General features: G+C 31.7%; 2 protein-coding genes across 25 annotated transcripts in view; one reads left to right on the forward strand and one right to left on the reverse strand.

Annotated features, from left to right (window-relative positions):
* LOC134231087 (lymphocyte cytosolic protein 2-like) overlaps nucleotides 1-15067 on the reverse strand; it is a 44632-nt gene extending 29565 nt beyond the window's left edge. For 18 of the 23 annotated variants that reach the window (XM_062712995.1, XM_062713006.1, XM_062712993.1 and 15 more), the window contains exons 1-7: nucleotides 14899-15066; nucleotides 11169-11231; nucleotides 4428-4480; nucleotides 2410-2463; nucleotides 2064-2075; nucleotides 275-324; nucleotides 12-118 (exon numbers count right to left, since the gene is read on the reverse strand). In XM_062712995.1, coding sequence (XP_062568979.1) covers nucleotides 12-118; nucleotides 275-324; nucleotides 2064-2075; nucleotides 2410-2463; nucleotides 4428-4480; nucleotides 11169-11231; nucleotides 14899-14976 — 417 coding nt within the window. In that variant the 5' untranslated portion in view covers nucleotides 14977-15066. Of the gene's footprint in view, nucleotides 1-11; nucleotides 119-274; nucleotides 325-2063; nucleotides 2076-2409; nucleotides 2464-3727; nucleotides 3781-4427; nucleotides 4481-11168; nucleotides 11232-14898 lie in introns of all 23 variants that reach the window. The other 5 variants (XM_062712990.1, XM_062713012.1, XM_062712992.1 and 2 more) reach the window with 5 other exon arrangements.
* Nucleotides 15068-15299: 232 nt separating this feature from the next.
* On the forward strand, nucleotides 15300-21914 carry LOC134231090 (protein MAK16 homolog). 2 transcript variants are annotated; one of them, XM_062713013.1, is made up of 10 exons: nucleotides 15300-15407; nucleotides 15729-15775; nucleotides 16367-16476; nucleotides 16810-16942; nucleotides 17040-17123; nucleotides 17365-17419; nucleotides 17595-17669; nucleotides 18041-18163; nucleotides 19166-19231; nucleotides 21210-21914. In XM_062713013.1, the coding sequence occupies exons 1-10, from the start codon at nucleotides 15393-15395 to the stop codon at nucleotides 21402-21404; spliced, it is 903 nt and encodes a 300-aa protein (XP_062568997.1). In that variant the 5' UTR covers nucleotides 15300-15392; the 3' UTR covers nucleotides 21405-21914. The 2 variants fall into 2 exon arrangements, with proteins under 2 accessions (XP_062568997.1, XP_062568998.1); XM_062713014.1 differs by having other exon boundaries at nucleotides 19169-19231.
* Nucleotides 21915-23870: the final 1956 nt, after the last annotated feature.

The raw sequence follows: 23870 nt of genomic DNA on the forward strand, positions 1-23870 counted from the left end.
AAAAAGTTTACCGATCCTGAATCATCATCGAAATTCTCAAATTCGTCCCAAGCTTCGTAGTCATCATCGGATTCTGACTCTGCTTCATTACTGGGTGGTGGCGGCTGTGGCTGCCTGTCTATATAGCGGTATAAAATAGTATAGCACGTGACTGGTTTATAGTACTCACATATATTGAAATTGAATTCGCGCGGTAATATCTTCCTGTGCTTATATAATTATCTTGGTTATCTTGAGTCTAAATCTATGATTTGATATACATTAGAATCCTTACTCTCAATTCTGGAAGGAAAGTTTGGTCTGGAAGGTGTAAACGTTGACACTCTGTAATACAAATATCACATGAAGTAGAACTATATTCTTTACACATGTATACATGTATATCTCGTTATATATATCAACTTCGATTTTAAAGAGATAATTGTACGAGTACCATTTGCAATTTATGATACATTTTGAGTGGTCTTTCACAAAACATTTCTTATTAGTGTCATGGTAAAGATAAAGGTAATTATGGAAAATGTTGATAAGCACAAAAAACACAAAATCGTGAATATATACTGTATATATTTTTTTACTTAAAAGATTTCATTTCAATTATTCTTCATTTTCCAAACCTTTAAATATTTTTCACCGAAAAATTATTCAATAAATATATGCACCTTTATTTAACATCAACCAAATCGTCTTATAAATGCAATATAACCGAATGAACACCAAAATATTAGTGATATCATGCAAACATTCAAACTGAAAGTAATCATATGTCCACCAAAGCAATGAATACAAATTTTTATGTTAAATACTGAGTTTTCTTATACATGTAGAGTAATTGTAAATAAAACTGAGAATTTTGCAAGAAAGGCAATTTTTACTTACATTCTCTTAATATAAAACGACATATTATAATTATGTAAATATTTCATTAAACTCCTCACAACAAATACCCTCCTGAGATATGAATATGCATGTCTGACTTAAGAAGACTGAACATTGATCGTCATTTTATCACAATTATGTCACTACCTATGTAAAACAGTCTATAAATTCAGGTCAAATACCTACATAAACAACAAGTAAACTGGCCATCATATGAGGATTGAATGTAATCTTAGCACAAACATGTCACAAAATAGCTGGGAAAGTAAGAATACTGGATATTTTAATATCATCTTTCACAATTAATAACTAGAAAGCACTTTTATTTCTAAATCAGAATATCCACTCTTCTGATAAACACAAATGAAGAAAACATTTAACTGAAATACATGTTGTGTATAAAAATACTATAACTGAAATACCTTGTACAAATGGACATCGAAATACAGCATCGTTATTTATTTATAAGTTATCACCTACATAACATAGTACATTTTTGGTAGTATTGATTCTTTTTTCACCCTTTGGTGAGAATATGATAAATACAAAAACGTATCAAAACACTAACATGCCAAAAAAATTCCCCACAAAAACAAAAGATTAAGGATTTCTAACCTGATATCATGAAATAATAAAAATCCATCTTTGGTTATGACTTGAGGATTTTTCTTTGAAACAAAACCAAAAACTACTTCATGCAAAAGTCTTACCCAACGAAATCCTATTCAGCAGAATAAAAGTAGAAGACTCGAGCTCAAAAACTTCATTTGTCAATAAACCCCTTACATGTACATACATGTACAGATCAGATTTTAACATAGTCCGCAAAATGAATGTGCATATCGTTTTCAAATTTATCTATACGTGTATTTGCGTATTCCATTCTCGTATGTGACTTTATCATTGATGATCCATTCATGATTGAAATTTTCAAGATGCATGAAAAAGATTCCAAGACAATAAACTGATGAAATGCAAGTGGAACTGAATCAAGAAAACTATGCAAACTGTATTTTTTTTTTACACTGAGCCCATTTGTTAGTTTTTTTTTTCATTTCCAAAGATTAAGTGAAATTTATACAAGTATAATTAGCGAAATTCATTAGTTGCATGGAGAAAGACATCATCTTTGAACAAAGATGATTCATGATTATTGCTTTATACATTCGAACTTATATACTCACGGTTTGTGTAAACTAAATATATTACAAAAATAAAATTTCAAAGTTACAAACTCTTGTTTGTTATTCATTTTCAGAGAGAAAACATTTTGGGAATAGACCATGCATGACAATAAGTGCCTCTGAAAGTGACAATACTTTTTTTTCTTCTTGCATATTTGTATTTCAATCAATAGAAAAAGAATCAAATATTGACCTTAATGAAAAGTTTTTTTAATAAGTGAAAAGACTGAAATACACCTTGTGTTTCCAATGACATAAACTGAAAATTTTCTCTAGAATTTATTTTACGCTAGGCGTGTTGACTCTCTTGGACAGAATACAACTTTCATATTTTATAAATACTTACGTTGGGGCCGACACGTCTCTGTTAGGGATATTCCTTATGCACTTTATTAATTCACTAAAACATAGAGAGTGACAGATATATTGATTGTTAAAATAAATAACAAGTATATCTCTTTATTGCTCATAATTCTGATCATTTTCGAAATGCCTGTACATGTATGATAAAAATCTATCCTTCTTTTAAAAATAAACTCTTTTTCTAAGTATAAATAAAAATTTTACCTACTGATGCCAAGAAAACACATCTCATTTTGAAACATTATTGAATTATTAACATTATTAACTTTATCTTTCATATTTTAATATAAGCAACTTTTTTAAATAATTTATTAATAGGTTTGGAATATATTCAGAGTACAGCTTACAAGTGTTCGTCTAGAAACAGAAATGCCTACATTGCTGCGTTATTTCATGCAAAATATGCGCACATCAAGCAGATTCAAAAAGTATATTACGAGGAAGCTAAAAGCAGTGTTCTGTACTACCTAAAACTACTACGTGCATTTCCATATTTACTTCCTGGTTTAGCGTATAAAACACTACTATCATATTTTGATTTGTAGTATGTGTCCTTGACAAAGATTACGATACTTCACATGAGAGCGAAATATGGATCAAAACATAACCGATATAGAATGATAAATCTTGTTCGTTTTTTAATACTTTATCCGTTATCACTTTAATACACACTTAGATGCTTTCACAAAACATAAGAATTTACTTACTCCATTCTACTCTCTTCGAAAGTATATGTGGCAAAATTTTAAACTGTCCCTTTGCAGGCAAAATCTCTAGCCAAAATGAGTTTCACAAGTACAATGTATATAATATATTTCATTGAAAGCATTTGTAACAAAAATTTGCCAATTTCAATATTATACATTTTAAACTGGTTTGTATATTTTTCTATCTATGATATGAGCATGTTTGCTCCAAATGAGTTTTAATCAGATAATTTCAAAGTCGAAGCACAGATCCATCCCGACATACAAGTATGTTACTTTTTTTCAAAAATTCTATTTTATTGTGGATGCGTTTCTTTTAATCTAAATTGGATATATCCACTTTTGGAAGTAAAAAAGTGTGTATCAAAATATAAAAAAAAAACGTCTAAAGTGTAGTAACGTGTTAATTAACTTCTATCTCCAAGTTATGTGATAAGGCAACTAATGGTGATTGTGACAGATTACATACTAGTTAGGATAAATCTATGATTTGTTAATCACAATAATTTTATCACATAATCTAAACTCCTCACAAAAGTACGACAATACCAGTTAAATGACTTCGCTATAATTCAGTCACAGTTTTTGACTTACGATCTCTTCGCATTGGGACACTTCATTTTTGTTAAATCCACATCGCCGATATGCTGAAAATACGTACAATCATAGAAAGAGAAAAAATAATTATTTATAGAGAGAAAAGAGAGAGAAGACTCATGCATTTAATGTCCTTTGACAAAAAAGAAATAATTTTTACTCAAAGGTAATTAATAGATTCATATGAAATATCGTTTTGATAAATTAAAATGTAGAGCGTGGTGACTCGTATTGTCTAATTCAATATTTTCTTTTTGTTAAGGAGTATGAACTATAACTCATGCTGAAAGTTGCAAGCATAGACGTATTTAAGAATTTTAAGCGTATCAGTTAGAAATCAAACTTTATTCCAACTGAATTGTTTTTGGAATACATGTACACTTGGTATAAAGTTTTAAATTTCAAATATCTGCATGTTGGGCACACTGTTCCTTAAAAAAACAAGTAAATTTTCTTCTTTCTTAACGTTTTAAAAAAAATAACCCTTTCAGGAAATTTCTAACTAATTTCTTAGATTAGTGTGCAAACAATTCTCTAATACAGTGGAAATTTTCTTGCAATTTTGGACGACAAAACTATCGAAAAGTTACCATGCTGAAATCTTCGACTAAAAATAGCTTAGTTGCCTAAAACGGCAAGAGATTTAAAAGGGCAAAGCATTTTGCAGATTTGAGAATTGGGTACAAAATACACTTACGTTCGTTTATTAAGCGGACATCTCATTTGTGACAAATCCACATCTTTTAAACTCTGTAATTAGCAAGCTAATATGTTTTTAACTGATCAAAGTGCTTAACACCGTTGGACACTACTTGGGCTCTTTAATCAGCCTGTTTGTCTGTTTTAATATTGTTATGAAACAAATTTATTCGAAACTTATAAATATATGAACGCAAAATAAAACTCCTGCTGAGACTTTTATTCAACATTTTTGTACCTTTTTTTTAATTAAAAGCTAGTTTTATTCATACATCTATGTCGATGCAATATATCACAGAGAGCTCAAAATAGGACCACGGAGTCGACCAATCTGTAGCATTGTTGCAAACGTTTTCTCACTACAAACAGTGAAGGCGACTCGACAATTTAACCATAAGGGAAAGGGGATGAGGTCAGAATTATCATCGTTACCTTTCCCTATTTTTATTATACTAGTATTTTATTTTCAAACTGATTCCTTACTCAGATCATTTACAGTTATATCAATATAGTTCTAATCCACACAGGGTACTGACTAAGAAGATGACTTACAGAACTTTCAATAATCTAGTTTAAATTCTGGATTTTCTATGGTTGTTATAATGACCTCGTTACCTGGTTGAATGTCAATGATTCATTCCAATTTTTAGAACGTATTTTTTTGCAACAAATTGACTATGGTTTACTACATTTATGAAATATATGCTGATAATGAAAGTATTCAACAAGAGTCCATTCCAACAATACAAAGCAGGAGAAGAGCAAACATGGACCAGAAACCATAAAGGAATGAGCAGCCCTGCCAACCGGTCACATCCGCCGTGTGCTCCTTGTCAAGATCGGGAAAAACAGAAAAATCCGTAGACAATGTTTAAATAATGGCTTTACAATTAGTAAGGAAAACGTAAATCATGATTTGAATTAATTAAAAAATTATTGTTTTTAATTTGCTAATAAGGTCATGTATCGACCATAAAATTTGCAAAATGATGACTTTAAACGAGATTGTTGATATTCTTGTTTCATCAACTCGTTTACCTCGTTTTGAAATTCTTAATAATTGTCAGTACGTAGACGATGTTCTTGCGCATATAAACCCTATATACATGTGATAAAGGTAGGGTATATTGCATCATAACTCATAAGGGAAGTTGAGATTGAAAAGATGAAGTATCACATTTATCTTATGACTTTTTTGTAAGGATACCTTTTACGTCTTTTTTCAGTAAAATATGAAACAGATGTGTCAGAATCTGTAGTGTCTTTTATTTCAAGTTTACTGGGATATATTGTATTGACATATGAAAAGAAATAACTATTGTTAATTGATAATATGTCTTCTACACATGTACATCTAAATGTCGAGTTGAAGGCATAGCAAGTGTTTCTTCTCAAGTATGAAATTTTGAATAAATTCTGCTTTATTTTTCATACACTGTACAATTATGTGTCTCACCACAGCATGATACGCCCATCAAAAATTGTTCTATTATTATAAACAGTTTGGGTTGCAAGACAATAACGCCAACCTTGATTACATGTACAAAGATTTCAATTAATTGTTTCCAATCCTTTGAATGTTTGACGCAATTACATCTCCTGTGGTATACATGAAGGTATTAATTATAACAAATATTACACATGTGTTAGAAATAAACAAATGCTTATTTGCAGCTTTTTTTGTGCGCTTCCTTTATTATCCCTTTCTTCTTAACAAACTCTCTACTGTCAAAATTATATAATTTAGACTTTTTAAAACATAATTTAGGAACATAATTTCAGAAATACATTTTTTTTTCTAAGAAAGGGGAAATTTTGAAGAAAAAATGAACAACAGAATCATTTCTTTTAACAATTTTTTGATGCATTTTCTCTACATTGTACTGCTATAATAAGGAATAAAAGAATTCATTTAGTAAATGTACATCTATTGAATACCGGGGTATTATGATGTCTGCAAAATATTTAGGGGTGCAATTTTCAGATACAGGTAATTTGTCATCTTCACTATAGCCAAGGGTTTCTGATATGCTACTCTCCTCATAATCATGAGGAGAGTAGCATATTGGAAACCCTTGGCTAGCGAAGATGGTAATATCTGATGGCTCAAACTTCAATCTCTTGTAGTTCTTTATCCCTCACATACTGTATACTGGATCTATGAGTTTAATTGAAATTCTTGAGTTTTTTAACATAATAAAACTATCAAAGAAGGGCAAACTCCAACAGAAATTGAAAAAAATTTAATTCCTTCACTTTACTTGACTTGTAATTTTAAATAGAAAAATTCAATTCATCAGGAAACATTTGCTTTATCAAAATATTTTCTTTCGTATTAAAATGTAAATAGTTAGGGGAAAATATGCATGTACAGGTGCACATTGTGTGTTTTAAAATAATTTCTGCATTTATTCAAAAGTAGTTAGTAAAGTCCTGCAATATGAAAAAGACTTGCTACTTTTCTGTTTCTCAAGTCAGGTGCATCGATCATCTACTGGTTTTGTACCAGGTGGTTAACAGGTAACAATAGTACATGTGTATCAAGATCCAACTTCACACAAACTGGAATCACTAGAAATTAGTTATGGGTCGGTTGAATCATTTAGAGTATTTATCTCATAAAGTACATGTTGCCACAATTTCTAGCTGTTTATATTGGGAAAACCCTTGATATAACAGGGGGAAAATGCTAAGCTTATACATGTAACTGTAAAATTAATTGAAAGTCACATACTTGAATATACAATGTTGGTCAGACGCAGTGTCTGAGTAGCATTTCTCATTTTAAGCAACTATAGAGGCACAACTGCAAGATTTGTTTCATTTATAAACTTCTTGAAATAAGTTGGAAAATAACTCTAAATTCTAAGTTTCAGCTGTCTAGAATAAACTCTAGATGAACAATAGACATAGGGTGGATGTTTGTGTAATAGAGAGGGAGGGGGTTTACATAGCAGAATATTGGGGAAAGGTCATACAGCAACCTATCCCTTTTTTCTTTTCAAACATAAGGTCAATTCTAATATGGTTAATACTACAGAGGCTTATTTTTTATATATATCAAGTTTAATACAATCTAGTGACCTATATAATGGCTGGTTATGATAACTATAAGTGCATTATAGTTCTTATGACTGCATATTTAGTAACTTAACTTCCCCTTACTGCTATTTATGATGGTAAAACTATTTTCAGTCTGATATTATTTAAAGGTCACCAGTAATATAAATACATGAGATAAAACCTTAAATATTTCCTGATTGTTCATAAGAAAACATTGAACATTTTATAATGTTATAAAAATAAAAGCTAAGTACCAGTCCATATAAAATCAGACAATTAAATGGTTATAAAAGTGATACATGTGGGTTCTCAGAATTTTAGGATTTTCCACACATAAATTTCTCTTGTACTATGATATATGTATGTTAAATATTATCTAAATGTTTTGCTTCATTGTTACTATGGAACAGTGCCAAAGAAATTTCACTAGCAACTAGCCAATCTTTTCATGTGACAGAACAAAAAGTCACATCTTTTAATTATTAAGCCTTGAAATGAAATGCAAATATGAATAAAATTATTTCTCCTTACTTTTATAACAAATACACACATTTGCAGTCTTTTTGATTATTTATTTGTTAGTACAACCTAACACATACATGTAGATACTAGATTTAAAGTTAGTTCTGTAATAGGCATTGACAGATTACGTTTTGCATTGTTGCTGATTCAGCATTTTTCTTGATTTTGGCAATATTCTACGTCAAAATAAAATGTGCTTCTAAAAATTTCAGTTTTTGCCAAATAAATAAAAGTAAAGGAATGTCTCTGACCAGGTTTGCATAGTAGCCATGAACCAAAAATATTTATTATTTTACATACATGGATCATAGTGCAAAAGAAATCCATATGTGGAAAATCATCTAATTCTGACAACCTTCATGTAATTCACCTTTTGTTTGAATTTCATACACACTGGTACTTTATAGTCTTTTTCACTCTCAAGTATATTTTGGCTTCTAAGATTCTAAAGACAGTGGTTCTGTAAATAAGATTCTCATATATACAGTCTGTATAAACAAATTACTTGAGCTATTTTACCTTATGTTCATGTTTAAACACTGTTAGAGCTTTAAATGTACAATTTAATGAATGTCTTAAAGAGGCATATTTATTAACATTCCTAATTATCCAAGATCCGAATGTTCATCTTAATATAACTTTGTTATACTTCCACAAATACATAATATGTGTATTTGGAAGAAATGAACACATTTAACTAAGTGTTTTCACTTACTGAATTTTAATTTTATCTGAATGAACTCATGTCATTCTTTTGTGGGGGTAGCTGTATGTATAAGACTGTATAACTTCCTTCTCTAAAGATAACATTCCCCTCTTCTTTCATAGTAGGGAAATTTAAGTAATAGTAAATTACACTTGGTAAATTTCACTTCTGCATACTTCATTCTTTTCAATTTGAATACAATTAACATACCATTTTTGTTTGTTTTCTACCCCACTTTAGAATACGTAAGTTTGTGGAAGTTGTGGAATTTTGATATTTTGATGTCTTGGGTTATTTTCATAGTATTGGCAGATTTATGTTACTTTAATCTATATTAATCATGATTACAAGAAATGAACATAAAAATGAAAATATAAAGAACCCAGTTATCAAATTTGTCTCATTTAATGCTTCCTCTAACATGTTTAATGTTAAAACCCCAAACGAATGTAAACTTTATAGATTTTTAATAAATTCTAAATTTCTATTTTGCTTTTGAAAAAAGAACATAAGCTAGTAGTTTGACTTCAAATTTTTCTAAAATTAAGAAGTTGTATAAAGAAACACTTTACATAATGCTTAGCCTTAGTATCTGGAAAATGAACATTTAGCTTGAAGTTACTTATGACTTAAAATAGGAAAAATAATACCCTAAAAATTGGGGGGGGGGATCATCTCAGAAAGGAGGCAAGTAATGTACTGTATGAGACACTGTGACATTTCCTCATCTTTAACCCCACATGACTTTATAATGGTGTTACCTCATTCTGCTTCCTTTATGATATGTTATATACCTCATAGCAAACTCCTGAATAGCATGGCTTGTTATAACTTGATTCATAAATGTATGATGGTGCAGTGAATTTTAATTCTTTGAACATGACTTTATATGTCATTGTGTTCTTCACTTTTTTCTCTTTCAATATTTACAGTTACAGTGTAAAGTTTAGACAGTAAACTAATATTTTTTTACTACATTTAGATTTGAAAAAAAAAAAAACTAGATGTTTGTATTCTAGATTTATATCTCTGCCTCCCCCTGAATGCAATTCATTTGAGACATACCAATGATACCATGCATATTGAAAAAAAAAATTTCTTCAGTTATCAGCTGATATTATGTAATTGATGTATTCCATACAGTTGTCCTTTTTCTGTGTACATAGACATTATAAAAAAGGTTGTCTGACTCCCACACTATTCAGCAAAGGTTTTGGTACACTTTTATTATTTAGTAGTAGGAGTTGAGGTACCACTAAGGGTTGAGAACCTATTGAAGGTATTCTCTAATGAGAAGTCAATGTTGAAGTAGAGTATTACACACTTCTCAATAAAGAATACTATGGAAGGATTACAGATGGACATATGGACAGAAACCTTCATCATCAAATACCCTCTTCAACTTTTCAAGTGGGGGATATAACCAGAAGTCTCTGTCGAGACTGTAGCTCTACTGGTTTGTACTTATCAAAAACCATTGCTCTATTTTATGTATCTTTGTGTAGTCTACTTGTGTGCCAACTTATTTTGAAATCAAACTAAAACTGTAGAAGGAGTAGCGTTCTAAAAGAATTTCACAGAAAATTCTATTTTTAGTAACCACGGTAACACAGTTCATCGAAATCAAAAACCGATGCACTATTCTATGTATCTTAGTGTAGTCTACTTGTGTGCCAAGATAAATTGAAATCAGACCAAAACTGTAGAATAAGTAGCGTTTTAAAGGAATTTCACAGAAAATTCTATTTTAAGTAACCATGGCAACACTGTTCATCGAAATCAAAAACCGATGCACTATTCTATGTATCTTAGTGTAGTCTACATGTGTGCCATGTTATATTGAAATCAGACCAAAACTGTAGAAAGAGTAGCATTTTTCAGGAATTTCACAGAAAATTCTATTTTTAGTAACCATGGCAACACCGTTCATCGAAATCAAAAACCGATGCACTATTCTTTGTATCTTAGTGTAGTCTACTTGTGTGCCAAGTTATATTGAAATCAGACCAAAACTGTAGAAGGAGTAGCGTTTTTAAGGAATTTCACAGAAAATTCTATTTTTAGTCACCATGGCAACACCGTTCATAGAAATTAAAAACCGATGCACTATTCTATGTATCTTAGTGTAGTCTACTTGTGTGCCAAGTAATACTGAAATCAGACTAAAATTGTAGGAGGAGTAGCGTTTTGAAAAATTGTTTACAGACAGACGGACAGACAGACAGACAGACAGACAGACGGACGGACGCCGGACGCATTACTATCGCATAAGCTCTTCTGGTCTCTGACCAGTAGAGCTAAAAATTGTATATTTTCCTGATCAACAAAAAATATCTATTAATATTGTCTAAAAGTATCATAATTTAATATTTATAATTTACAAAAATGAATTGTAATTTTGACAATGTAAATACCTGGATGAACATCAGAAATATAATTAGAACTTACTGCAAATCTTCCACCATCAATGCCATGTTCTCGAAACTGGGAGACAAAATTCCCAAACTTATTCTGAAACATCACAGAAAAAAAATGTTAAAAATTGATTTCCTTATCATATGTCAAGAAGATACATGTATTAAAAGAACAACTCTGGAATAATATTCAGAAAATTTGAGCATCCTAAAATAAAATACTGTTAAACAGAATAAATTTTTGTTGAACTCATAGCTATAATGCTCTTAATGATTTAACATATAGGTTAACTTTCCTCTATCTTTTAAGATATAATTTTTTGGCTTCTTTATTCAGAATACTGATCTCAATATTTTTAAATACCTTCTTTTCCTACCTTGCATATCGTCCAATTAAGATATTTTTAATAACTGAAAATTAACTAAAATATACATACAGTTACTGAGCCACATTGAAAATAATTTAACATCTAATGATGTTTGTTCATACTGTAGTTCTTTCAAATTACTGAATTGTCTAAATCTCCCAACCAATCCCTCTCATGATAAGAGTTGAAAATGCATCAGTCTGCCTCATTTAACTATTTTAATATTGTGTTCAGCGAAATAAGTATATATGCTATTTTTTTTATCCTCCAATTTCAGCAGTCTACTGTCTAAATCTTCATGTTTTGACATTGATTAATTCCTTTCTACTAGAATTTACAGTTTTATAATACCCTACTAGGGCTCACAACATTATGTGTCCATGCAGGGGATAACTCCGAACTTCTTCGCTTTGTGTGAAATGCCCATGTGGTGCAGTGGTTAGAGCGTCTGCTCTAGAGTTGCGAAGTAAGGAATTGATCGTAACATCATGAAAAAGATTCCTGCTCAATGGTCATGATGCCGAGTATTGGAAAAAATTGCACTAGCTGCTCTCCACTCGCAAGTGGTGGCATCTCCATACAAGTGAAAATTCTCAAGAGGGACATTAAACAATATACAATAAATCAATCAGTGAACTTTTAAGTAAAATGAGAATTCTATTTACAGTGAATCAAACCATGTTATAGTGTGCAGTGTGTATGAACCATTAATTTATCCAAAGGGGTGGGGAATGTACCATAATTATCAGGGTAAAAATGATACTGCCTTGATCATGCATGTTGATAACATTTATGAACTTCCACAGTTTCTGTTATAATCCAAGTACAGTAAAACTCGTTTAGTACGAACACGGATATTGCGAATACACGGATGTAGCGAAGTCATTTTGGATCCCCAACCATATGAATTAAATGAATTTCATATACGGTTATAACGAACGATATAGCGAAGTAATTTCATAGGTCCCAGCGACTTCGTTATAACCGAGTTTTGCTGTACAGTTGAACTTCGGAATCTCGAACTCCAATATCTCGAATACCATGGATGTGTCAAAGTGATGTGGAAGCCCCATTACCACATTTCCTGTAAGTATTTTACCGTTGATATCTCGAATCATCGGATATCTCAAAGTTTTTTCTCAGTCCCATCAGGTTCGAGATAACGAAGTTTGACTGTATTGTTAAAACTCACTAAATTGTTTCAGGCAGAATCAAACTCCTCCGAAAGATTTTGTTTGAGACTATTACAGCATTAGCTAAGCTTTAATAGGACATACATGTACATTTTAAAACATATCTACTGTTTTCACCATCTTTTTTGTTGTTTTATTTCATTTCAGCAATTAAAACATCTCTTTATATTTTGAAGTGTAAATGCTTTTGAGTACTTTAACCTCTTCTTCATTTTCACTATACAGTATGCATCATTAAATGCATATTACAGATCAACTCAGTGTTCGAAATTCAGAATTATTTTCTGTGGGTCCAAAGGACCCACTGGTAAAAGGTCTACACAAGTCCTTCCAAGGCAACATAGGCCCAAAAATAATACAATCTACCATAAAATATTTTGGGAAAAAAACTTTAATTGACAATCTTGGTAAGTTTATCGATTCCTTACCAATAAAAAAAGATCATGTTATTTAACTAAAAAATTTGTTAATATTACTGTAAACATACTTTATGTTTCCTGTAACATTCGCCCCAAAACAGGGTCTGTCTGTGTGTGTGTTTTTTTTTTTTTTTTTGCCTTATGTACGATCTCACATATTGAAGCATTATAAAGTTTCCATTTGAAACATTAATTTTCACTTTCCCTAAATACCTAAATCAAGAGGACCAAACATCCCAGGACTGAAGTAACCAGGTGGGATATTTACAGTAGGCACCTAACATGGCTGTACATGCGATAGTAGTCTCGTTTAGGTTACAGACTACTAATTTTACCCCTATTCCATTGACCACTCAAGTAGTTCCAGTTTAAAAATAGAGGTTTTTTCTTAAAAATTCTTTGGGGTGTTTATGGAGTAGAAAGCGGTTATTTTTGGGCATAAATGGAAAGGAGAGGGTCTGAAAAAAATTATAAAAATGATAATAATGGGAAATTTTGCTTTTAAGTGCGTAGTAGGAAGGGTGTAAAGAGGCCCATATTTACCCTTTCCTCGAAGAGAAAGTGAAAAAAGCAGGGTAGGGGTTATTTGCGATGCCATAAAAGGACTTGCAGACTATGAATGTTCCTGAGAACTTGGTAAAATTTTGGACTTGAAATGGTCTTACTCTGTGCCAAGTTTCAGGTAAGTTGAGCCAGTGTAATTTTTTAAAATATTTTTTATGTTATAAAGGAATGTATAGCAAAATAATTGGTAGTCTGTGTCCTTTACCCCCGACTCTCGCTCTCGAGACTTGGGCCGAGCGAGAGTCTGGTCTGATTCCTACTTAATTTTTGTAATTTCAAATCGAGGCTTACCGAGAAATCGGTATGGATTTTCATTGGCTGACACATTCTCTTCGAATCTAAGATCTGTATTCTTTAAAAAGTCAGAGGCTGCGCCTTTACTTTTACCTGGTTTTATAATAAAATACCTCTGTCTGCTTTACAAGGAACAAAAAACGCACATATATTTGTTTAAAGAGTAAATTCTCATATGTATTTTCATTGGAATCGCCATCTTGTTAGCCGGTTTAGCGACCTCTACTGGTTACAAAAATTAAATAGGAATCAGACCAGACTCTCGCTCGGCCCAAGTCTCGAGAGCGAGAGTCTGGGGTAAACGAGACTAATGCGATAGAAAACGAAGCTAAATAAATTGGGGGAGGAAATGCTTCATGATATTAAAATGATCATTCCTCTTCATATTTTAAAAGTGAAGGTTGACAAGTAGGATGACATATTCATATTTCAACTAACGCTACAATTAGCATTCTTTATAAGAATTGCATCAGCTGATTGAAACCGGCACAGATATAGTAGCAATTTGAATGTGTCGGTCGGGTTATAGGAAAGAAACATGTTTTTTTTAGGCCTTCTTTCTTGGCAAATCATTATCGGCCCAAAATCATTTCAAGGACCCATTTAGTCATACTATACATGAGTCCTTCCGTTTGTACGTCGGCGCAGGACCGACGGACCGACGCTAATTTCGAACACTGGATCAACTTGACAATTTATATTTAAATGAACTGTATAGATCTATGAGCTACACCTCTCAGCCAGTCTTTCATCTGTATTAATATCTGTGAAATTATAAATCTAACTTTGAATGAAAAGTACTGACTCTTTAGGGTTTAGGGTTCCTTTGATAATCTTAAAATAGTACGTGATTCAGCTTATTCATGTAGTAGCATGATGCTTTTGCTCTGGGACTTGCAGACGATTCTTCGTGTATAACTTCTTACCTCCATAAGCCATGTGCACACATCATTGACAGTCCATCTCGCAAGCTGGCTATAATCAGGTAGCGGAGTTTTAGACATTATTTCAGTTCTGCGTCTATTCAAACAAGAAGAAAGTTTGTTGGTTAAGAACTTCCTTGTTGATTCTTTTCTTGTATATGATTACCCGGATACCCTCGGATTTATTCAGTGAAAAATGATTATTGATGGAAAATCATCAAGGTACTCCGAACATTCATTTTAGCGATTTGTAATTTATTTAGAAAACCGAAAAGAATTGAATTCTCTTCTGCAAGAAAAATAATAAATTTAAGAATTTAAGCTTTAAAATTAAAATATTCTAAATAGGTTTTTAAAAGAAAATTGTATGATTTTGATCGTCAAGATATGATATAGCATTCACTTTTCGGGATTGTTTAATTTTAACTTATACGATTCACTTCCGGTTTTCTTTCACGTGTAGAGGAAATTCAGAAATAGAAAACTAAATCAAAAATATGCAACACGATGATGTGAGTACTCGTTCAACGATTCATCGATATAAAGTTTAATTATTTCGTTTTGAAAACATCCTACATTTTTAGTTGATTTTCATTTATCACATACATATAGTTTGAAAAGGTTTTGGTAAGATCAAGATGTATAAACATGCACTGTTTATTACTTTTTAGTTCGAATTTTCTCAAAATTCGTATCAAATACTAAATTCGTACCAAATATCAGCCGAAATGCGTAAATTACATTGCACTTAATATTCATACTAATTTTTTGCATTAAAAAAAACACCATTTTACTTCAATAATTTACTGAATTTTGTATATTTTGCATTGCAGGTCATTTGGAGTATTATCAATAGTACATTCTGTTCTTTTAAAGTGAGGTTTGTACCTTTTTCACTTGAAATAATTTCATTAAATTTAATATTGAAGTTCAATTTTCAAACTTACACATATTTGATATTCAATATAGGCCCTATAAATTCAAATTTTGTTTGAGGTGTTTAAGGAACAAATTAAAGTTCTGAATACAACAAGAACTATATGGACTGTCTTGCTAGAAACTTTTATCTATGTTTACCTCAGTTTACTTGTTATTTTGTTTTTTTAAATCTCTTGAGTGAATCAGGTATTAAAGTTTTTCTCCATTTGCATAAGTATTAAGTATGATTAACAGAGTTCTTGAAAACTTTCATCACCAAGCAGGATGATAGGTCCTTCTTGAAGAAAATTTTTGCAGGACTCCCAAAATAAACAGCAGTTGATGAACTGCATCAAATGAATTATTCAATGACAATTTAATTTATTGTTTTAATTATCATTAATATAACCTTAATGAAGACATCAAGAACTGAAAACTTTAAGAAATCTGTTATTAAAAATTTTCTCAAGAATTAAGATGCAGGTTACTTCCAATCTAATATTTACTGTAGATAATTTTTCATAAAATTGTTGTTTTTGTTTATTAATTTTAGAACAAAATCCCAGAAATTCTGTAGGAATGAGTACAACTTAACAGGATTATGTAACAGAGCATCATGTCCACTCGCTAACAGTCAATATGCCACTGTCAGAGAAGAAAAGGGTAAAGTATTTTATGTATTGGAATATTATTCACTAAATTATTTAAACTTGATGCAGAAGTTGAGCAATTAAGATTCAGAATGCTGAGTAAAATTGATTTAAAAAGAATTTTACTCTCAATACATAAAATTAACCATAAAATTAACAAAACGTAAAATTTTCAAATGAATGAAATAAAATGTTTGTAGGCCAGGTTTACCCTTGAAGTTGTTTCCTCAGTCTCATATGATATAGAATTTTTTATGTGTAGATAAAGTTTAAGTGAACTTTTTATAGAATTAAAGAAAAGATTTGCATTGGTAGATTTAAATGAAGTGTCATTACTTTATTTTAGGTGTGTGTTACCTCTATATGAAGACAGTTGAACGAGCTGCATTTCCCAACAGAATGTGGGAAAAAGTGAAGTTGTCTAGAAATTATGAGAAAGCTCTGAAACAGATAGATGAACAGCTTATCTACTGGCCAAAGTAAGACAGGATTTCTGAGAATTTTCTTGTAGTAATAAAAAAATTATTGTTGCTTTGATTAAGCTCAAAATCATTACATGTATTTTTATCAATCAAGATTCATCAAGCACAAATGCAAACAGAGATTCACAAAAATAACACAGTATCTAATCCGAATCAGGAGACTGGTGCTCAAAAGAAGGTAATTATAAGTTTTTATTGAATGGTGAAGAATTAAAATATTTAGCATTATAAGATGCTGTATGACACACCACAATATGTAAATGTCTGTGATCTAACTGATCTCTCAACTGCACATTGATTAAAATACATAAGTAATATTCCTTTTTTTATCAAAGAAAAATTTAGAAACATCATGAACATGTGGACAAACCTGTGTGCTTCTCTTTCATCCAATTTTCCTTTTAATTTTTTTTTTTAAGGAAAAAGTTGGTTCCTCTAAGCAGAAAAATTGAAAAACGAGAAAGACGAAAAGAGGTATTTCTTTGTCCTGTGTGATTTTTATGTTAGATTATTATCATAAGAGGGGAAGATCTATTTTAAAAAGGGAACAGAGGCTTTAAGTGGTCTTACAGATAACTTAATTTGTAAATGAATTGAGTGAAACTTCAATTGTAAGTTTTTTTTCTGAATGACTTAATTTTACCTGTAGGAAAAAGCCCTGATAGCAGCTAAAATAGACACAGCTATAGAGAAAGAGTTACTGGAAAGACTCAAGTCAGGAACGGTAAGTCTGTTGTGCACTGGTTGTGTTCATACTTAAAGAATTACCTTCCTTTAAGACATTACTTTATTATTGTTCCAAAGAAAATGTCACTTTATGTTGTTGATAAAGATCTATTTGGAGAAATATTTATTCTGTGTTTTATGAAAATTTATTAAGAGCTTCATAGAAAGTAAAATATGGAAACTACCATTTAATTAATGCTTGACACAATGTAATGATTAAGAAAAAATGTAATCTTGTGGGTGATTGAATGAACATTAGAGTACTGGTATTTTAAATTGAAGAGAACTGATCTTATATCTTCAGTAATTCTTAAATGCTATTTTAAAAGTTTCTTTGGATGAGTAAACTGATGTTTTGTTCTCAAACAGTACGGAGAGATCTATAATTTCCCTTCCCATGCATTTGACAAAGTGATGGATGAGGAGGTTGAAGAAGAATCGGAGTCCGAGAAGGAAGGAGAAGAGGAGGAAGAGGAAGAAGAAGAGGATGAGGTCTGTCTTCACTCTCTGATCTAGTTCTCTGCCTTTTACTGTGAATGAGTATTTTGTCTATCTTCACATTCTGATTTAATTCTCTGCCTGTGACTCAGCATGATTACTTCAAAAAGTAATCGATTAATAATTGATTGATCCAAAGTCAAGTTTTACTTTGAGTATTTCTGTCTTTGTTTTCTGTAATTCTCTGCCTTTTATTTCTTCTGTACTGAAAACTTCTCAAATTCTACCAGGTCTCTGGTTTTACACTGCTTGTTTTACACAAAAATCTTAATATAACCCTTTGAACTGATTCAGGGATTCTTATTCAATTTGCATCCTGTACAAGAAGTATTTGGTTCTGCTTTCATCCATATATGAAATGCATCTTAATTACTGTAAACAGTAAAACTTGGTTATTAAGGGTTTACTTATAATGAAATCTTTCTGATAAGAAACTTTTTATGGATCCCAAATAGGACCATTCAATACGTTTCAGATATATTAAAGAATCTCATTTACAAGGCAGGAAATGTTGACATCCAATTGAGATCCTTATAACTAAGTTTTACTGTACATAGGAGCTGGTCTATGGTCAAGGAAAATTGTGAAATGAAGTGAAATTTTATTTTTGTTCCATGAATATGTTTGATATGTACAGGGTTATTTTCGCCCCGTGTTATCTTTGCACTTTCACGCTTGCAGACAATTTTGTCCTGCTTTAAATTAACCCAGTCATAGTTTTGTTTAAGAAATTAACCGTATTCTTTAAATCTGCCCTGCTTTGAATTAACTCAAATGAGGGCCGGCTGAAAGGGGTGAAAATAAAATGGAGTCGAAATTTTTCTGTAAACATTATTGCTTTTTAAATGTATTTAAAAAGTAAGGATATTGATAATATAGTCTTTTTCTACATACATATGTACTTTAGAAGCAGTATCTGTATAGCAGTATAATGTTGAGATGATGTAAAGCAGCAGGATTAGTAGCAACTGATGATTTCTTTATTATCTTTATCAGGAGGAAGCAGAAGTAGAGTATGTAGCGGAGGAGGACTTTGAGGAAAGCGATTTATCGGATTTAGAGGTACGATTTATATAGCATTCAAATCTGTCATCATCTGATAATAGAATTAGATTTATAGCATTAAAATCCATCTCATCTGAGTTCCAAAGGAATGCTGTAAACCAACTTTTTCATGTGCACGAAATTTTCGCAAGGTTCACATGAGCCTCGTCATCGCAAATATTTCTTTCCTTGAAACAGTCCTTAATGTCTCTGTGTCAATTTGAACAACCTTCAATGTATAGGAAGCTGACATTCTTTTTAACAAGTTATAATTGTATTCCTGCAAAAAGATCTTTACTAAAGAATTAAATCATAACAATATCTCTTCCTTTGAAATTGTATAAACTTGCTAAAAGATGAAATTAAACACTGAAAGTATTAATTATGGATGACAGATATACGTATAGGGATGTGCGATTTTATCGATATACCGGTATATCGCGATTTTTTGTTGCGTGATATGTATCGTGATACGAGACCTAAATACCGGTCTTTTGGTACATATTATAAAATCCAGAAATTATTCATTTATTGTCCCCCGCTTTCGCGAAAGCGAGGGGATATTAAATCTCATTCGTCTGTCCGTCAGTCCGTCAGTCTGTCCGTCACAAAAACTTTAACCTTGCCCATAACTTTTGATTTAGTGGCGCTTTGACTTTCATATTTCACATGTGTATTCCTTTTGATAAGACCTTTCTTTGGGTACCATCAAATTTGACCTTTTGACCTTGACCTTGGGAGTTTGACCCACTTTTACACAAAAATTCCAAACTTTTACTTTGGCCATAACTTTTGAATGGTAGATACTAGGGCTTTCATATTTAACATATATATTCTTTGTGATAAAACCTTTCATTGGATACCAACAACTTTGACCTTTTGACCTTGACCTTGAAGATTTCCATACTTATGAAAAAAACTATCCTTGACCATTACTTTTGAACGGTAAGCTTTCATACTTCACATATGTAATCCTTGTGAAAAGACATTTCATTGGATACCAAGAACTTTGACCCTTTGACCTTGACCTTGGAGTTTGACCTACTTTTCAAAAACTTTGACATTGGTCACAACTTTGGATTGATTGATTGATTGATTGTATACTGTTTAACGTCTCTCTCCAGAATATTTCACTGATATGGAGACGTCACCATTGGCGGTGAAGGGCTGCAAATTTAGGCCTATGCTCGGCACTTATGGTCTTTGAGCACAACTTTGGAACAGTAGATACTAGGACTTTGATATTTAACATATGTATTCTTTGTGGCAAGAGCTGTTATTGGATATCAACAACCTTGACCTTTTGACCTTGATCTTGGAGATTTTTTGTACTTATGAAAAACCTTTAACCTTGACCATAACTTTTGAATGGTAAGGGCTAGGGCTTTCATTCTTCACATATGTAATCCTTGTGAGAAGACATTTCATTGGATACCAAGAACTTTAACCCTTTAACCTTGACCTTTGAGTTTTCTGATGATTTCTAAATGAATGACATATGATAGGGTGTTCATATTACACAATATATCATAATAAAAATGACATCTCACCCACAATGACACCGAAAGCGCCAAGCGGGGGACCACAATTCCTTGAATTTGCTTGTTTGTTCAATCTTTCAAATAACAATTACAGAAAGTGTAAAAAAATGTTGTAAAAAGTGAAAAGAACGGCATCTTACCGTCCAAACATAATTGATTTTATATACATATAGATTTCAAGAAAGTAAAATTTTGTTTTTCTAGCATATTCTTTAGAAAAATAGTGACTTTTGATATAAAATCATTGTAAAAACTGCTTTTAAAAATATCATGATATTATCGTGATATTGTGGGGAAAAATCGTGATATATCGCGATGCGAAATTTTTGGCGATACCCATCCCTATATACGTACATGTACATTTTGTTTTGTTTGGAACCAAAAGTAGATTTTCATAAAGCTTACAAATAGTCAACAACAACCAAATGCACAGTTGCTGATAATTTTTGTTTCAGGACATGGATAGACTTCATGGTGAGGATAGTGATGAAGAAAGTGAAAGTGGTTCAGAAAGTAGCTCAGAGGAGGAGGAAGTGAAAAAAGGAAAGGGAAAGAAACTGAAGGCCAAGAGGAAGAGACCCAGAGTGGAAATAGAATATGAACAGGAAGTGGATCAACCATCAACCTCCAAAATCAAAACAAAGACTTGATAAAAGAAAGATGAGGAACAAGGATTTTTTTTTTTTAAATAACTTTACTTTCTTTCTGCTCCATGGAACGATGGGAATTATTCATTCAGCTATCTGTGTGTGAAACTCCAAATCTTATAAACAGAGTATAATTTATCTTCATTCTATGATTTCCCATGAAATATATGGAATTTTTTAAAAAGTGAAAAAATCTCATTACTTTCTTCTCTGTATATTTTTTTCCTTGGAAAACCTTTTCAGTGTTTTTTTTTTTTATTTGTTTAGCAGATTTCTAAATCATTTATGAAAATGATGGGATCAGAGTGTGAAAATCTTTTCATAACCCGTATCAATTTTTAAGAAGAAAACTCATACATGACATAAGAAAGCTAAAGCAAAGTTTGTGTATTTCAGCTACCTATACAACAGTTTCCTCATGTTTTGGAACTGACTTTAATGAAATGTGTCTACTTGTTCTTTGTTATTACAAGGATTCATTTTAAATATTGAAATTAAAATTGTAGAATATAACATGATTTTTGTCATTTCGTGAAGAAAATTTGAATACAAGAGTTTGAAAACATATAGCAGATTGTGTCCAGATTTTCATGCTATAGGCTACAAAGAGAGAGTTATGCATTTGAATGCAATGCAGAACCTCTCTAAATTCAATGAATGCAATTTTGTCAATAGAAAATGCTTTCACTTTAAATTAATGGCATTATTTTCCTCCATTATAGAACAGTTGCTTCTGGCCCTGATACAGAGAGAACAAAACACGCTCTTTGTGTTGAATACCTCCAGATGAGCAGGGGCCAAGACGTGCAGTTATTATTTATGTGCTAAAAATCGAGAGTAGTTAATAAAGTTAGTGTACCTAAACTCAATTGTATTTGCCTAGTATTCAGTGAATGTCGTGTTAATTTGCTATTTAGGGAATGCCATATGCATCGGATAAGAGTGCGACCCTATTACACTTTCCGCAAACTCAGAAAATTGGTGGTTCACTCATCACTACTAACTTAGCCAATTTGTACCGCATTGATATTAAATGACATCTGATTGGATCCCAAACAAAAAGAAGATGAGCTCTCGAATTTCCCCCCGCTGGGTTTCTGGAGAGAGGGGTTGGCGAGGGGGAACAGATATAAAATGTGAGGACGCTCATCGCATCTGTCGGCTCGCGGCCATTTCCTGTGTAGGATCAACTGTGCGATTGTAAAACAGCGCGGGTGGCCGACCAAAGTGACAGAGACAATTTCGCAAAAAGAGAAATCAAAATATGTTTTTATTGACAAATCTATTCCTAATTAGATTTTTCCCCATGCACTCAACTTATATTTTTACTCCCTCTGTGCCCAGGCGCCTTAATAGACGAACAAGTCTCCCAGAGAAATAAATCGTTTGTTTGCTAAAGATTTTTGGATATGATAACCTATAGACATGGGATTACCACGTTGAAAAGAAAAATTAATTGCTCATATGCAGAACCTATTGATATGTCATTTTAAAAAGTTAGATACTGAAACTTGATACTTATTCTTTGTCGCCCTGAAAACAGCGATTGATCTGACTATCGCGAAATATTCTATGTATGTGTGTCCTATTTCCCTGGAGTTTTACATGGATTATAATGTAAAAACACAGTTAATTCCCTAAAACCAAAAAAAAAAATGCTTCGTAATGTTAATTTACAGTCACAGAGGTAATGCAACCTCCACTACAATTCATTCTATTTTATGAAGAAAAAAATATCTGAATTTAATGAATGATGTTTAATATACACTGTACGCTCAACGGGTCATAGCCTTCATTTACACTGTACAATTCTCTTACTTTTAATAAATTGCCAAAGGGTACTAACGGTCTTCAAAGGACACTTACGATCAAAATATCAAACAGTCATTTGTCATATTGTAATTTTTGAATTTACCGGCTGGTAGTAAATACAAAATTTACAATATGACAACTATTATAATTCTTGTACATATTATTATCCGGTAAATTCAAAAATTACAATATGACGCATTTTCAAAATAGGGACTAACTCTTAATTTTCATTGAAAAAAAATCAAATTTTCGACTTTACATGCAACAATTTACTGCAAAAACGGAAATAAGAATGTTAAATTTCACAGAACTTATTTAAAAACGTTTGTTATCGCAGAAAAATGGAGAAGTATATAATGGCAGTAGATCGAATCTATGAAATAATATTCCAAGTCGGAAAATGCTCTCTCTCTCTCTCTCTCTCTCTCAAAGAATTGTGTTCTTATCAACCAGCAAAAAGTATTTGTTTGCTTGCACGTTTTACCCACTTTGAGCCTTTCTTCTGTCGGTGTGTAGGGGTTTAGCAATAAACCACTTCAGCAGCCACAAATCGCGTCTCAACGACACACAGCCAGTTCAAGTGTGCTCAGGAGGTACTCATATACTAAAAGGCGAACAAACAGAACCATAACGGTCTTCAACAAATTTAATATTGTC

The sequence above is a fragment of the Saccostrea cucullata genome, unplaced genomic scaffold (genome assembly GCF_032062105.1).
Source record: "Saccostrea cucullata isolate Sc308-1 unplaced genomic scaffold, CSIRO_AGI_Scuc_v1 ctg109, whole genome shotgun sequence".
Lineage (NCBI taxonomy): Eukaryota > Metazoa > Mollusca > Bivalvia > Ostreida > Ostreidae > Saccostrea > Saccostrea cuccullata.